Source organism: Myodes glareolus, chromosome 23, assembly GCF_982192425.1.
Source record: "Myodes glareolus chromosome 23, mMyoGla1.1, whole genome shotgun sequence".
Classification (NCBI taxonomy): domain Eukaryota; kingdom Metazoa; phylum Chordata; class Mammalia; order Rodentia; family Cricetidae; genus Myodes; species Myodes glareolus.
The window spans coordinates 16398824-16417229 of NC_142048.1; the positions used below are offsets into that span (position 1 = coordinate 16398824).

An 18406-nucleotide genomic window follows, 5' to 3' on the forward strand; every position below is an offset into this window, starting at 1 on the left:
GACCCTGAAATGCCACCCAATTCCAGTCATCTCTCCCAGTATCTCTTCCATTCCTCATGAATTTATCCCTCCCATTTCCAACCTTACCTGCCCACAGTCCACCTGTGAAATCTATTATAGTTCCCCTTCCTTTCTTGTTACTTAGCATGATGTGAATTGTAGCATGATTATCCTTTATTTTACAGCTAATATCCACTTAGGAGAATGTACATTCTGTTTGTCTTTCTTGGTCTGGGTTACCTCATTCAGGATGATTTTTCTAGCTCCATAATTTGCCTGAAAATTGAATAGTGTTATTTCTTAAACAGATGAATAATACTCCATTTTAAAAATATATCAAATTTTCTTTACCTGTCCTTTAGCAGAGGGATGTCTAGGTTGTTTCCGTTTCTGGCTATACAAAAATTATTGCCTGTAAAAGAAAGAATAAAGCTTCTATGAACATAGTAGAGCAAGTGTTGTTGTGATAGGATGGGACTTCTTTTGGGTATATGCCCAGGATACACTGGAATAAAATAGCTAATACCCAGTTTTCTGAGGAACCACCATCATATTCCAAGGTGGTTGCACAAGTTTGCACTCACATCAGCAAAAGAGGATTGTTCACCTTGAAATGCCTGTAAAGGCCCAAAAAGCTTACAGAATACCAAAGAGATTGAATAAGAAAAGAAAGTTTTCTAGTCACATAATAATAAAAAAATAACATATAGAACAAATGAAGAATATTAAAAGTTGTAAAGAAAAAGGTCAAGTAACATGTAAAGGCAGACCTATCAGAATTACACCCAACTCCTTAATGGAGACCATGAAAGCCAGAGGACCCGAACAGATGTGCTGCAAAAGAGACCACAGATTCCAGCCCAGACTTCTACACCAAGTAAAACTTCCAGTCACCATAGACAGAGAAAACAAGGTATTCCATGACAAAGTCAAATATAAACAAGACCTATCCACAAATCCAGCCTTATAGAAGGTACCAGAAGGAAAATTCGAACCAAAAGAAGAGAGGGAGGGAGGGGGGGAGAGAGAGAGAGAGAGAGAGAGAGAGAGAGAGAGAGAGAGAGAGAATATTTTAGGAAAAGTAAAAGATTTGTTTTAAGCTGTATTTGGAGAAAATAAAATCCTTCACTGCTTAAGTTACTCAGGAGTCCAACCCTTCTAAGTCTAATGAAGGCTACTGCAGCTGTTCCTACCAGCTTTGATTTTTATGATTATTAATTAATTAATTACTTTGAAAAATATCTTTCCTTATTTTACATATCAATCCCAGGTCCCACTTCTTCCCCTCCTCCTACTACCTCCACCTTCCCCTCACCTCACCCCCAATCCACTCCACAGAGAGGGTAAGGTTTCCCTTGGGGAGTCAACAAAGTCTAGCACATTGCTTTGAGGCAGGGACAAGGTCCTCCCTCCTGCATCTAGGCTGAACAAGGTATCCCTTCAAAGATGATGGGTTCCAAAAAGCCAGTACAAACAGTAGTGATAAATTCTGGTATCTCTGCCAGTGGCCCCACAGTCTACCCCAGCCATACAACTGTTAACCAAATTCAGAGGGCCAAGTTTGGTCCAGTGCTGGTTTCCTCACTGTCAAGATGGAGTTGGTGAGCTCCCATTAGCTTACGAAGGTGTTTCAGTATATATTCCCATCATGATCTTGACCTTTTTACTCATATTCTCTCTCCTCCCAGTCTTCAACTGGACTTTGAGAGCTAAATCCTGTGTTCTGCTGTGAATCTATGCCTCTGCCTCAATCATTTGGTGGATGAAGGTTCTATGATGATATTTATAATAGTCATCAATCTGACTATAGGGCAAGGCCAGTTCAGACACCCTCTCCACTACTGTTTAGTGTCTTAGCTGGGGTCATCCTTTTGGGTTCCTGGCAATTTCTCTAGCGCCAGGTTTCTTGCTAGTCCCATAAAGGCTCCCTCAATCAAGATATCTCTTTCCTTACTCTCTATCTCTGTCCTTCCCCCATCTTGACCATCCAGTTTACTCAAGTTCTCCTTCCACTTTTCCTTCTTCCCCTCCTCTACTTCTGCCCTCCCTTCCTCCCCAATTCCCACGCTCCCAATTTTCTCAGGAGATCTTGTCTATTCCCCTTCATAGGGGGATCTTTATGTTCCTCTTAGTGTTCTATTTATTACCTAACTTCTCTAGGGCTGTGAACTATAAGCTCATTATCCTTTGCTATACAGCTAGTATCCATTTATGAATAAGTACATATTTTTATTTTTAAAATAATGTTTGACATTTTGGTGTTTTCCTAGAAGTTCTTATCTAGTTTTTCTCTAAGGCTCCATTTGGGAAAAATGCTCCATTGATTAGAACTCTTGGAATTCCAAGCCCTTCTAAGTTTAGTTAAGGGTTCCTGCTGAGCTTTCCTTAGAAAGTCAGCTAATATTATAGAGCTTTAAAGTTACAGCTAGAAATAATCAATACATTAGTTAATTTGGGTCAGAGTGACAGAATCTTTGCCAAAATTAACCTAAACACAGAAGCACTTAATTTTTGTCATATTTCTGAGGTGTATGTCCATGATTGACTCAGCGATTTGCGGGTAGAAAGACATGAAGAAAATATGGTGTTTAATTTACAGGAAGACCAAGAAACAGAGAAAGAGGAAATTAGAAAGATATAACTCTCTTTTTTATAAAATTTAATTATTTATGCCTGTGGTCTGTATGCGTGTGTATGTATGTAAGGCAAAAATTGACACTAGTATGTTATTCAAATAATCTCCATCTTAAATTTAAATCTACAAGATATCTCACTTCAGGGTCACTGATTCAACTAATCCAGACAGTCAGCTTGCACCAGTATCCTGTCTCTACCTGTAGAGCACTGGAAATGTAGTCTGCTGTCACATCCAGCAAGTGTTATGTGAATTCCATAGTATGCCTTTGTAGTAAGAACTTTATCCATTAAAGCAGATCCACAGGCTAGGATATAATCTTCAAAGTCAAACTTCGTACACTTCTATCCTCCAAGTAGGATCTACCTTTCAGAGTTCCAAAATCTATTTAAATCTTAAATCCATCAGAGGATTGATCTGCAGATGAAAGCTATATGACCCAAGCCCTTCCTGTAATCATTCTGTTGGTATCACTGACTATTCCAGAACAAACTTCCAATAGCTGAACTTTGCGGCAGGAAATTTCATATCCAAACCAGAATAAGAAATCAGTTTGATTACAAACACCAATATTCTATAAGGTACTCGCCCCCACCCCATTTTCTATAACTATGTGACTGTCATTGAAATATTGGACATCATCAGATCCTCTATGTAGCACTCACTGACTCTGGATATCTATAGAACATGAAATCATCATTTTATGCTAAGCCACCCAACTTCCTAGTATTGGCTGTGCAGACCTTCATTGCTTTTTCTCTTGCTCCCTCCCACCCTTCTCTCTTGAAACAATTGAAGTGAGACAGTTTTATTTCTTGAAGAATATCTCACTAAATCCTGATTGCTTGCAATACACTTCAGATGAGAACAATACAACATTGCTAATTTTATCTCTTCTTATGAGCCAGGCAAAAACTAAATAATTCATGGGTTAGAACATGGAGAGCACCCACAATAATAACATGGGAACAGTCATTCCTAGAGCGGATAAATCTCATTTTCCTTTACATTTGACACTCACTGGTTCTTGGATGTATTCTAATATTTTCCTTCTTTCAAAATTCCATGGAAAATGCTATTTGCTTGTTATGGTTTTGTTTTGCACACAGGTCTCTCTATGTAGTCTTGGCTGTCCTGGAACTAACTATGCAAAAAGGCTAGCCTTAAATTCACAAATGTGCGCCTACCTCTGCTTGCAAAGTGCTTGAATTAAAATATGCTAATATCATTCATATTTTAATAAATTATGGATTTATACCATATCTTCTATAAAACATTAAATTTCTACATTGTAATATAAATTCATATATAGCACTCTATGTTTTGAATTATCAGTGCTTTCCAATTTATTGAAGACACAAAGATCAAAACTTCCAGAAGTTTAGAAAATTTTTCAAAGTACTTACTTTATGTATCACATCATTTACTGATACCCATTTGCTATACACACAAGTATGACTATACAGTATAATATACAAATCTTAGTGGGTATAATTATCCACTATTGTAGCTATCTTGTCCCATTCCACATAGGTTTGTGACTATAGCAAATTACAATGATTTTTTTAAATATTTATTTATTTATTGTGTATACAATATTATGTCTGTGTGTATGCCTGCAGGCCAGAAGAGGGCACCAGACTTCATTACAGATGGTTGTGAGCCACCATGTGGTTGCTGGGGATTGAACTCAGGACCTTTGGAAGAACAGGCAATGCTCTTAACCTCTGAGGCATCTCTCCAGCCCTACAATGATTTTTAAGATATTTTTTCCAACTGACCTTTAATTTTGGTTTTTTCTTCCTATGTAATTCCATTTGAACTTTATATTGTTTCATCATAATTTTGAAAGTGTATTTTTATTGAGAATACACTTTATGAATTGCTATTTTTATAATTCCTATGTAAACATTTTTCTTAAAACATTTTTCTTATTGATTTATGTTTTAATGGTTTCATACACATGCTTAATATATTTTTACATTTTGAAGATGTTATTCAAGATTCCATTCTATTTTAATATTGTGTAATATCCTGTGTTTCCTCAAAACTCTTTAATTATTAAAAGACTCTTGTCATTATATTTAATTTAACTAGTAAATCTTTTTGTGATCCCAAAGTGACTCTATTTAGAACATTAATAGCTCAATACAAGTAGAAAGAGATAATAATGAACTGACTTTCCTTTTTAAATATGGTATTATCAATTATACAAGAACTAGAAACACAGGTTTATCATCTTTCCAACTTTAGTATAAGACAAAAATTATGTGTCTTTGTAATCATTAAGAAAAATTAATTTAATTTTAAATATGTTCTAATAAACTATTAGTTGATGTTCTCTAAAGTAATAGGATTCTTAGAACATATATTTTAAGGGTATTTATTACATTGGCTTCAGGGATATGGTCTGGGTTTTCAATCAATGCCAATGCTTTTCTTCCGTGAGAAAGATGGAGATCCATGTAATTGTTCACTTCATGAGGATGGATGTCTCATCAGTTCTTGATTCCCCCCAGTCCCAGAGTGTTCCTAGGATTTCTATAAGTCCCTGCTCTTTAGTCTAAGTAGGAATCTCCTAGAAGTTGTTTCTAATACCTGTGAAAGAATCTATCAACAAGACAGGTTAACCTTAACAGCATGAATGAGAGCAAGGAGACAAAAAAAAAACCCACAATGTTGTCTTGATCCATGGCTTCTGCCTTGGCTGGCATGAGACTATTACCCACATTTTGGGTAGGTCCTGTGCTCCAAATAATCTGCTCAAGAAAATCCTTCATAAGAGTGACCACCAGCTTGTTTATTTACAGTTAACAACCAAGGTTAGCCATCAGACACACCCTGAATAATTAGTATCATTTATAGTTAACAACCAAGGTTAGCCGTCAGACAGACCCCTAAATAACTCGTATCATTTTCTTTCTTATATTTAGGATAACAAACTGTGATGAACTGAATAAAACTTTAAATTCAGAGATACTATTACATAGGTAATAGCAAAAAACAAGTAGAGTTCAGACAACTTAGTGTCTTCATAATGACAAACATATACACAGGGTTGTCTTCCATGCCTACTATTTTGCAGTGCCTTCTTTCCTTCAGTCCCTCTCTTTCCTTCTTTACATGTTTCCTTCCTTTCTCTCTTGGTTAAAATATTTTAGCTTTGGTGGAATTATTGTTTCTCTTGCTTATCATTTTCTCTTTATTTCAATTCACCAAATTTCTTTTTACGAAAGTCCAAGAAAATAAATCCAATCCGTTTTTCTAGGGGTGGAAGACAGTGGGGTTTCCCGTTAACTCATTACCATGTCTACTGGCATTGACACTGTCCTGGTCTTCTTTGGGCAGCCACGTGGTTAAAGCATTATGGGTGGAGCTTCTGTGCCTTTCCAGAAAACTCAGTCTGACAGCATACTTCCTTCTTCTCTGGCTCTATAAATCTATCTAACTCTTCTTCCCTGCAGTTCCTTGAGATTGAAGTTGAGTTGTGTTGAAAATGTATTGACTCGGGCTGAGAAAGTTAGGAGCTGCCAGGAATGGTGTCCTTCAACTGGCTATCCAATGAGTGTAAAATTGCTCACTCATGAAACTGTATACACACTAATAGTACTGAACAGACTCAGTAGGTTGCTATTTATATAATTATGCTTTATATATGTGCATATGTGAAATTTTCATAATGATGAAAAAGCGGTTATAATTTGAGAGGAAGTGAGAAGGGATATGGGAGGGTTTGGAAGAAGGGGACATGGAAGGGATTAGCGAGAAAGAAGGAAAGGAGGGAAGTGATTTAATTATATTGTATTAAAATATAATAGTATTAAGAATGAAGAGCAAACCTAACACGCCATGTGGAGCAAGCCAGTCAGCTGTGCTTTTTCTTCCAGGGTCTCTGTTTCAGTTCCTGACTCCAGTTTCCTGTATTCCTGCCCTGATTTCCCTCAGTTATAGGTTATAATCTGTGAGCTGAAGTAAAGCCTTCTCTCCCAAGCAATTTCTGCAGTCCCGTACACTTTGCTTTGATCAGTGTTACAAACCTGGAGGGAAAAGAAGGCACGAGACAGATGATTTTTATTTCTGATCAGCTTGACTGTGGTTAGTTTATGTCACACTAAAGCAATTCACTAAAGTAGACTTCTGAGTTTTACAGACATCCAAAATAAGAGGCATTTAAATATTATTGGCTTATTTCCCTCAGTCATTAAGACATTCTACTATCTTCTAAAATAGAACCTGATGTCAAATATTTATAGTGAGCAGTTCTTTGTATTTCTTTTCATTAAAATGAGCTGTCATAAAAACCAGTATGGCCTCTATCATAAAATCAGGTCATGTTTTATGAATATTTTACTTCCTTTGAACTTTTCGTGAGGAAATAATGACCTTGAAAGTTCCTGGTAGCAATACTACATTGTAATACAAAGGCCACTTCCTCTGTCATTAATCATGCCAGGTGACTGCCTAGAGCTACCACTGGCTTTTTAGAGGAAAAAAGTAGGAGATAGAGAAATGTGAAACTATTCCTTATAGGCTACTCTGTCATAACAAAGCATCGGGATGGTGGAAACCTATCCAGCACACAGCATTTGTTTTAATCTTATTTTCAATATGCAGTTGACATGGTTTTTCTTTGAGCCTCTGTCAGATTGAAATCAATATAATAAGTCAGGCAATAGGAATTTAATAACCCAGCTGCTAAATATTGCTTCAGTATATTATCCTTTTATTGAGCAGTAGAGACATAATTCATGCAGAATCTCAGCAGGACTTTGCTAAATAAGTGAGCTTGTACCCCTTGTGTTTTAGGTTCATAACACTATTTTTAGAAGTTTAGGAAGGCATTCAAAACTTAGAGAAAAGTTGATTAAAAAAAATGTTTAGCGACCTGAGAAATCTTTCTTTCTAGAGCAGAATAAGGACTGGACCATCCAAAATGTTCAGAATCAAACAAAATCAACAGAGAAATCACTAGTTTTATTTTTAGATAGGAGTGAAATGTAGTATAGAGGATCTAAGTCCTCGACTTTTAGTAAACATATATATTCAAAATTAAAGATGCAATTGGACTTTTAATTTAAAAAAAATAGGAATCAAGTCATTTGCTAACTCACAATATCATATCTAAATTTTTATGTATCCACGTGGGAGTAGATAGATTATGGGAAGATAGACAAGTGGATAGATGGATGGACGCATGCATGCATGCATGGATAAATGGATGGAGGCATGGGTGGAGAGATGGTGATTCTTATCTATTCTAATGCTGGGATTCTTTAATGCAGATCCTAAAGCTATGGTGTTGCCCCCGACTGTAAAATTATTTTCTTTGCTACTTGGTGGTAATTTTTCTACTGTTATAAAACACAACATAAAGATCTGTGTTTTCCAATAGTCTTAGGCAACTCCTGTGAAAGGTTATTTGACCTCCAAAGGGGTCATGACCCACAGGTTGACAACCTGGTTTAAAAAGAAATGTATGTTCTTGCATAACTCTGACACCTTAATTGGTGCAGGAAAAGGCCAGTGTGATATGGAACATCATAGAGAGATAGAAGGTGTGTGTGGTGCTGAAGCTATAGCTTCTATATCTCTTCTATATTTCAATAGGTATGATTTTCTTTGAATGTAAAGAAAACAATTTTGCTTTTCATCATATAATTTAAAACATTATAGAATATGTTGAAACATAAACTCTAAGGTAAATATATGATTTTTATAATAAATGCATGTACATATGTATATAATTTTATTATTAATATTTAGGATAACCTGCCACATCCACAAAACATTACAAGATTTCCATGTGGTATGTTTATATTTGTCTTTTAGAATAAGAACTCTGCATTTGGCATTTCAAATAGTATAAAGCCGGGAGGAGAGAAATGAGCTTTTTTGCTCCAAGTTATTTACATGTAGTATCTTTGTATGTTAAGTGAAATTGTCAGCTTTCACGCATAATCAGCAAATACATAATATCACTAAGCTGGACAAAATGTTTTCAGGACTAGACTTGCAAAGTAACACTAATAAATTTAGACTTCTCAAATCAACAGAGCAATGAAAACTTTCAATACATGTGTGCCTAAGAATGCACCTGGTCTATTACTGGTAGCTGTGGAGAAGAGTTTTACAATCTACTAACGGCTACAATACCATGGTCTGTGCTTAAGACATAAACATTAAAACAACTTAAATCTTTCCCATAAGCTTAGCTGCAGGATCTCCTAAATCCATGAGAAAAGAAGGCATAAGCCAGTGGTAACACTATCAAAGCAAGTAATACGGCTGATTGAAGGTACAGTTGAGTGCTCCCAGCAGATGCAGGTGTGAATTTCTCCATATATCATCTTAATGGCAATATTTTCCACAAAGCGACATGGCACACTCCTTTCATATTTCATGAGTTCTATTTGCCTGACTTCCAAATGCCGAGAGTGTTAGTGAACAGTCCCTTAATATTCATGGGATTTTCAGATGACTTTGACAGTTGTCAACTAGAGGAATGGCTTCATCAGGAAGGGATCTGACTTATGATTTCTGTCACACATAAAATCATGTAGTCATTCACATATGCATTCTCTCTGAAAGGTATTCTTTGCATAGTTATCTTCTATGAAAATTATACAGATATAAATCCTTTACGCAACAGAAAGACATTTCAAATACTACTTAGCATACACTGACTATTCTAGTAAATTTTGTTAGCTCCAGACATTTAAAAGCCACACTACTTTTACCAATGCAGTTTGAAAGACCCAGTCCAGTAAGTATCTTGAAACTTCTTAAAAATATGCTTCATCACAGCACAATTCGCACATGCATGGGGGCAATGTTTATCTTTTAATCTTATATAATTCAAATACATATTTAATTATTTAGTTTGGGACAAGATATTAGATCATCTCTGTCCATCTCAAGAGGTTTAAAGTCTGTTTCCTGGGCATCTTCTGAACATTTTGCCTGGGGAACTATAAAAAGATTGAAATTTCCCCATGCAGGTCATTGTTAGCCATCTTCAAAGGTTTATCATTTTTTTTACACAGTGTCAGGAATTAATTATACACTGAATATGTTTTGTTCAAACATATATACTTTAAGACAATAGATGTTCACTGTATTAACCTGAAATCTTACGAGTAGAGAGATTTGGTGCTATGTTTATTGTGGTGTTTAGTTAGACCTATCAGCTGTTTGGCCTCTTACTAAATTTAGTAATGCTTTAGTCTAAGCACGTTACGGACATTATCTTTATTCATTAGGTGACATAATCATCCCATTCTGTAGATGGCGTAAATTAAATAACCGGCTCACGATTTCAGGGCCAGTGAACGGCTGAACTCTGGTGAGGACTTGGGTGACCTCACTCCGCAGTCTGAGCTCTAAGGGGACCGTGAACTTTCAGAATGTGAACCTCAAGGGGAACTTAGGGGCCAGCCCTGCCCCAGTTCCCTTCCCACACCTTGCCACACATAAGTTCATTTCTAATGAACAAAACCTAAATTGTGCCCTGAAATACCCGCTGGAGATTCTATTCTTCTAACAATAGAACCTAATGCACAGATGACATGAAATTTTGGAGTTTGATGTGGCATCATCTCTGTTTTTCATAGTTTAAAAATTATTCTTTGAATTTTGAGCAACAGAGTTACTCTGGCGTTCCAGAGACTGGTGAAGGCAGTTGCAGTAGTGATGTCGATGAACTATTCATTCTTATTTCGCAGAATTTCACTATTGAATTTATCCTCATAGGAACACTAAATCTTGATGAGTATGTGTAACAGATGGTAATTCTTCAGCACTGCCGAGGTAGGGGTAACTTTATGAGTTAATATTGAGCATGGCCTACCTAAGGAATTCCACACTGCCTAGAGATACACAGCAAGACCCACTTTGAAAACAAAAACAAATAAAATGTCAAGGAATGCAAATTTTTAGGCTTCATTAAGAAAATGGTTACAGAAGGTTGTACTATCCTCCAAGCATCTGTGCTGTGATTTAGCATGGACTAGGTTATTCTATCTGTGTTTGTAGCTTGTTGTTTAAAAATATAATTAACAGTTTGGAGATGCTAGCACATGCCTTTAGTCCTAGGACGCAGGAGGCAGAGGCATGAAGATCTCTGTGAGTTCGAAGCCAGCCTGGTCTACAAGATTTAGTGTCAGAACAGCTAAGGCTGTTACCCAGAGAAACCCTGTCGCTAAACAAAACAAAGCAAAACAAAAAACTCAAATTCTGAGAGTGGAGCCACAAAAATCTTGAGACAAAAAAGGGCACAGGTGTCCTTGTTGTCAGCATTTCCCTAGCTGGCTCCTACCTCATCTATTTGGATGTTCTTTCTAGGAACATCTAAATTCTTTCATTCCCATTCACTACTCATGTCCAACCTAATAATTCACAGGAAGTCTATAGCAAGGCCATGGTTCTTCTTTGAGTAATGGGAGATGGAGACAGGATGTTCCTAGGACACTTACAATCATGTAGGCAGTGTTGATTAGGAGATTCTGTTTCAAGTTAGAAGATGAGAACCAACACTGGAGTCTGTCTTCTGAAGTCCACATAGTCTATGATATATGTGTATCTGCACACATACACATATATAAAAACATCATGCACATATATTCAGCAGACATTATTTTAAAGCAGAGTACTTTTATACTAATTGAAAACTTCAAATAATATATTTCAGCACATGCATTGTCATCTCACAACTCTTCTCAGATCAACCCCATTTCACACACACACCATTTTCTATATTTGCTTTGTTTCTTATTTTTTTTTATTTTCAAACCATTAAGCCTAATTTGTGCTGCTCAATACACTTGGATATGTGGTCTTTCACTAAGATATTATTGACATGCTGGGGCAGCAGCCAAAAAATATTCACTTATGGTTGGGACATCATGACCCACTTCAAACTCTGACATGTGTAGATCTTGTATACATTGTTTAAATGTCTGTTCACATGTTCACATGTAAAACTGTATGTCATGTTCAGAAAAGGCTGTTTCCTTGTTAGCATCTACTACCTCTTCCACAATACCCCAGAAATCATGGAGATTAGTTTTGAAGGAAGAATAGAAAGATTGAAATGGAGTTTGGGAGGGGAGGGCAGTGCAGACAAGCAAAAACAGAAAGGATGACTAATTTTAAAGATATTTTGAAGATATAATATGAAAACCTACTACTGTAGAAGCATCTTAAAATATGTACATAAACATATATATGCATATGCATAATATGAATATAAAATATTCAACAAACATATACAATATGAACATAAAACCATATATGCATATGCAAAATATGAATATAAAATGAGCCCAATATGAAGCTAACCTACAATAATAAATAAATAGTAAAGAATGGTACAAGGAAGGGGTTTTTTTTATTTTTATTTTTTTAGATGGTGGCCAGTGAGGTCGCATAACCTCCCAAACATTACTAGTTATTGGCCTTGTTCTGGGTTACCCTCAAGAACTTGACAATAAGATCTCCCCGAAGAGGCTACATTCCTGAGTCATAGGAAATGAAGAAATTGAACTGACAGGGAAGATTCATCAATCCTGGTTAACATTGGTAGTGCTGTGGTTGATATCAGAGGACAAATGTTATCATTAATCTCACTAATCTGTGAGCATTGTGAGTTGCAATAATGACTGATTTAGCAGGAAATGCCCATTGCTGCAATAATGGCATGAATGTAATGGAGATAACCACCAATTTCCTATTTGTCTTAAGACTTATTCTAGGACATAAAACAAAGACATGGTGTGGCTATTGTGGCCCCAATGAGTTCACTTTTTTGTGGTATTTTGTGACAGGGTTTCTCTGTAGCTTTGGTGCCTGTCCTGGAACTAGCTCTTTTAGACCAGGCTGGCCTCAAACTCACAAAGATCCACCTGACTCTGCCTCCCAAGTGTTGGGATTAAGGCATGTGCCACCACCACCCAGCTTGAGTTCACTTTTTTATCAGTAAACTTTGAATACTATTCCAGTCATGTTTATATTGAGATTTTTTTTTAAAGGACATGAATCTGGGTATAGGAGAAAGGGACAAAAGTTTTGACTAATAACAGAAGCTATAGTAACTTAAAGCTCCAGAAACTAATGAAAACAAAATACATATTATTTATACATTTATGTGTGCATATTTATACATACATATAATGTATGTCACTTAAGGTATGTCAGTCCACATAAGAACCCAAGTAAACAAAAGAGACTAAATAACAGACATATATGCATGTGCAGCACTCTCTTAAGGTGCCCTAATCCTCTGATGTCCTCGGTCTCTATATCCCTCCCACCCAAGAAAGAAAAGAATAACTTTTGAAAAGCTTATTTTTTGGAGAACAGCGCCACAAAACTGGGTTGAGCGCACAGGATAACTTGCAATCCCTGTACTTTGGAGGTTGAGACAGGTGAATCAAGAGGCTAAGGCCAATCTTAGCTATATACCAGGTTCGAGGCTAACCTGAGCTAAATTAGAGATTATCTCAAAAAACCATTAAAGTAATAATAATGCTATGCAGTCATTTTATTTTACAATTAGAAAGATAAGTGATGTAAAATTTGTATGTCTGAGAATGTCTTTAAGGCTAACAGAATCCAGTTTAAAAATTGAGACAGGAAGAACACCATCACTGTCCCTTAGAAATATCAGAGAGTGATCTTTGATCACTCTTAAGTGATTTTTAGACATAAAACAGAGAAAAACCAGCCTACAGGACACAACTCCAGAGAAACTAGACAACAAACAGTACCCTAAGGGAGACATTTATGGATCTACATAGGAAGTTGTAAAAGACAAGATCTCCTGAGTGAACTGGGAGCATGGAGGGTATAGGAGAGGGTAGAAGGGGAGAGGGGAGGAAGGAAGGGGAGTGGAGAATAATGTATTTTATAGCTCAATAAAAACAATAAAATACATGAAAAAAATCATTTAAACAATTATACCAAAAAAGCCATGTTGGATTTTTGCTTAATTACATGTTTTTTTTAATTTTATTTTTTTGTTTGTTCGTTTGTTTTATCATTTAATACACAGAAAGAATAGGGAGAAAAGGAATCCATCCATCTTTTGATTCCTTTAGTATGGACAAGTGTAGTTGGTTTTTAGTAAGAATGATAAAATTGTTGACACATTTCCAAGTCTGTAGGCATCCCTAGGCCTGTGCTTAAAGCTTCAGGCTAATGCTGTGAATTATTGACTGCCAGAGTATTTTTTTTTCTTCTTTTAACTTAAAGGGGAAGTGTGCGACTTATTTCCTGTTCCCAACCACTACTGCCTTTAATACACGTTACTGCCTAATACAAAACTAGGGAAGACCCGTATGCTTTGGCAAAGAGGCCGTTTGAAAGGCCAACGGCACGAACACCATAGTCTGTCAACGAATTCTGACCAGTCTTTTTTAAGGGTGCGATTCAGTCTCTCTTTACAGTCCAGAATTTCACAAACTGGAACAGTCAATTCTTCGGTCTAGATGTCTGTCTCGCCAGTAACAGTGACCCACACCACCATCATGACGTCGGTAGCGCCAGGCCTGGAGTCTATGACTATCGTGGGTTCCCCTCGGATACTGCTCCGGCCCCTGGGCCTTCTCCGTCTGCTGGAGCTGTCATCTACCTGCTTGGCTTTCTCCCTAGTGGCTCATGGAGGTGCGTGGATTGGCTCCACGGGCAACTGGTGCATGTTCTCCTGGTGTTTCTGCTTCTCCATGACCCTGATGATCCTGAGCATGGAGCTGGGTGGATTCCAGAGACGCTGCCCTCTGTCGTGGCTGAATTTCCCAAGCATCTGTGCCAGCTACGCTTTCTGCTTCTGCCTGTCATCTACCATCATCTACCCTGTCACCTATGTGCTGTTTTTAGCTCATGGAGAGGTCAGAGAACACGCTCTGAGTGCCACAATCTTCTCCTGCATCTCCTGTGTGGCTTACATAACGGAAGTGACCTGGACTCGGGCAAGGTCTGGTCAGACGGTAATCTACATGGCCACTGTGTCCGGGAGGCTGAAGGTCTTTGAGACTTTCATAGCCTGTGTCATCTTTCTCTTTATCAGCAACCCAAGCCTGTACAAAAACAGTCCTGCTCTGGAGTGGTGCGTGGCCGTGTATGCCATATGCTTCATCCTAACCATGGTGACCATCATAGTGAAAGTGGGGAATTACACCAACATTGTGCCCTTCAACTTCCCCTCCTTCTTGACAAGTATGGCCTTCCTGTCTGTCCTCCTCTACATTACAGCTGTCGTCCTCTGGCCCCTCTTCCAGTTCAATGAGGTGTTCCAGGGCCAGCCCCACAGAACAATGGATGTAACCTGTCAGTACAAGGCTCCCCACTCCGTGTGTGCCTGGGATCGCCGACTGGCAGTGGCAGTCATGACTGGTGTCAACCTCCTGGCATATATGGTTGATTTTAAATACTCTATCTAGCTGGCGTTTGTCAAGATCTAATTCACAAGGGGACACCTTGACATGCCCATGCTGCAACATCTTCGTTCTTGTTGTCTTGTATTCTCCTTCCTGTCCTTTTTCTCTTTCTGGTTTATTTCCTTCCCTTTCTCTTTCTGGTTAGTTTCTTTATCACATTCTGCTTTGTTTCTGAGCTGTCTCCATAGCCCTTTGTTTCTTTGTCCGATCTACATTTATCTATTAGTTTTCTTGTCTCTTGTTTTCTAGCCACCTCCTTCTCTTTCCTGGGAGAAGCCTCAGATTTCTTGCTGTGTCTATTCACAATTCTATTTCTAAAGATCCTGACTATCCATATCCCAGATTCGTTTGCAACTCCTCATGACAGGGTCCTAAGGGGCCTCTTGCCAAACTATGAAGAAATGTTGTTTTAGCTTTTCAGGTTTCTTCTTTAGGCACTGTTATTCTTACCTTATATGTATCATGTTCCCTCGGTTATAACTTAATTCATATTTCTAACTCAAAACATTATTGCATGTTGGTCTTTGTCTCTTTCCAGAATTCCTCTTTGCTTGATTAATCACTATTGTATGGGTTTGATTTCAGATTTAATATCCCAAATCTCATATGTAATACAAAAGCATATTTTATTTCATAGGCTCAACTGGACACCACTATCTACTACACAGAAAGTTCTTAATAAATACATATATCAAAGTACTTACTTTAAAAGTCAAACATATAGCATCCACACAATTTATGTAAACACAAAGCTAATAATAGCTTCTAATAAAAACCTGCATTATTTTGATTTAAGGTAAGAAATTAAATGTGTTGTTATATTGTTGAATATATAGTTTGCTATGTATAAACACAGCATATCCATTTATTTATATGCATATATACATAGCAATGGTTCTCAACTTGAAGGTCATAACCCCTTTTGGGGTTTGAGTGACTCTTTCACATGGGTGGCCTAAGATCATAAGAAAACATGAATTTTTACATTATGATTTAAAACAGTAACAAAATTACAGTTTTGAAGTAGCAACAGAAATAATCATCTGGCTGGCATCACAATATTTACGGTATACAGCATTAGTAGGACAGAAAACTACTTATATAAGGCATTAGTATAATTCTTTATTCCTTGCATTGCTTTCTACCTATATTACTATTTCCACTGATTGATGTAGTTCATTTTGTATAACTAATGAATCCACAGCTATAATACTACTTTAAGGTTTTATATATAATAAACAGTTGGTTTTTTCACATCTAATCTTTTTCACTAAACTTAGACAAAACTAAAGTAGTTTTCATATTTTATTTTACAAGCTTATATTGGTAAACATAAAGAAGTGTTTTCTTAAATGTAGGGAGAGAGTTTTTCATATTTTTCACATAGAAGTTATCAGTATTGATTTCAACTGCTAAAGAGTTTATTATATTTTCTCAATTTTCAATATGGGGACAAAAATACATAACACTTAATTATTAATGTCAATTGAGGGGAGTAAATGAAACTCTAGCCTGGACATTCTTGAGTCTATCAAAATCTTTAAGGCAACTCTAGGGAATATTTAAAAATATATGCAAAACTGCAAGCTATCTGGCAAGTTTACCACAGAACTATCTCCAAAAAAAAGTAGAGAGGGGTTTTGTGGATAACTTAAATCTGTTTTAAGTAAAAATGATAGAATATTATCTGATTTATATTTTAAGACTGACTTCAGCATCCAAGAAAGGGAAAGAAAATTACTGAGTATACCATGAGAAAATCTTATAAACATAGAGATAGAAATAATATTTATTCGTGTTTAGAAGACAAATAGGATATAAAACTAGATTGCACATTCACGTATTTTCCTAGAAACGTTAGGTGCATTAGCAACTCATAATAGTATAATGCCTGTCACCAAAATAACTTCACAAACAGAATCACACGGGATGGGGCTATATGGACAGCATGAGCCTGTCAGGAGAGTACTTCACATAGCAGCTGAGAAGATGCTTCAAGAGAAAAAGTGATTATGGGAAGGTATTACAGCTTCTGGAGACACACAGAAAAAAGTAAAGAAGGCAAAATGAGGAGCTAAGCCACTCAGATACTAACAATTTTAGCATGTTTTATTCCAAGATAATCTCATTGAGAAGTTAATTTAGGTCTGTATAGTTGCTATAAGAAAGTCACCATCCGCGCTACAAAAGAAACCTTACTTTGTGTTTTGAAGGACAAAAATATGCTCATCACACATGTATTTGATTGGGAGACAAAAAAGTATCAGTCTTTAGATAAAATTTGTGAATTAATAATTTATGAAATAGTAATGATAATGAGCAACATTCCGGGAAAATATGGTTGACCAACCATCACGGTTGTTGGCCCACAGTTCTTTTAAAGCAGTGAGCTATAGGTTTGGGGATTAAATGGCAACATTTAAGGGAATTGGGTATCCAGAGAGATATCTTTCACTGAGTTTCACCTAAGAAAAAAACAAATATTTTATCATAATGTCCGTAATTAATACTTTATCAGGATAACACTTTGAAAATATTTCTTTTTTATTGCTTTATAAATAACACCATTCAAAATTTCTACTTCCTTCCCTCCTCCCATTTCCCTCCCACTGCCCTACTCCCCCTTCCTCCTCCCCCTCCAGTCCTAAGAGAGGGCAGGGTACCCTGCCCTGTGGGAAGTCCAAGGCCCTCTCTGCTCCATCCAGACTTAGGAAGGTGTGCATCCAAACAGACTAGGATACCCAAAAGCCAGTACATGCAGTAGAATCAAATCGCAGTGCCATTTTCATTGGCTTCTCTGTCTGCCCCCATTGTCAACCACATTCAGAGAGTCCGGTTTGATCATATGTTCGTTCAGTACCAATCCAGCTGGCCTTGGTGAACTCCCCTTAGATCCATCAAACTGTCTCAGAGGGTGGACCAACCCCTCGCGGTCCTGACTTCCCTGCTCATCTTCTCCCTCTTTCTTCTCTTCAACTTGACCTTGGGGGCTCAGTCCAGTGCTCCAATGTGGGTCTCTGTCTCTATCTCCATCCATTGTTGGACGAAGATTCTATGGTGATATTTAAGATATTCATCAGTATGTCTATGGATGGAAATAGAAAACACTATCCTGAGTGAGATAACCCAGACCCAAAAAGATGAATATGGTATGTCCTCACTCATTAGTGGATTCTAGCCATAAACAAAAGCCTGTAGTTCGTGATCCTAGAGAAGCTAAATAATAAGGTGAACCCAAAGAAACACATATAGAGAGCCTCCTGGAAACTGGAGGCAGACAAAATCGCAGGGCAAAAGTTGGAAACACGGGGAGGGTGGCGGTGGGAGGGAAGGGGAGAGG

At 37.2% G+C, this 18406-nt stretch overlaps 2 protein-coding genes across 3 annotated transcripts in view; both read left to right on the forward strand.

Moving 5' to 3' along the window:
* Positions 1-18406, forward strand: part of Galntl6 (polypeptide N-acetylgalactosaminyltransferase like 6) — a 1135405-nt gene that overhangs the window by 211673 nt on the left and 905326 nt on the right. The gene's annotated exons all lie outside the window — the stretch shown is intronic.
* LOC125414001 (myeloid-associated differentiation marker-like) lies at positions 14028-16220 on the forward strand. Its single transcript, XM_048455744.3, has one exon. It carries the CDS (start codon positions 14119-14121, stop codon positions 15067-15069), a length of 951 nt encoding a protein of 316 aa, XP_048311701.3. The 5' UTR covers positions 14028-14118; the 3' UTR covers positions 15070-16220.

Coding starts and splice junctions, on each gene's coding strand:
- LOC125414001 (XM_048455744.3), top strand. CDS start 14,119: ATGTCTGTCTCGCCAGTAACAGTGACCCACACCACCATCATGACGTCG.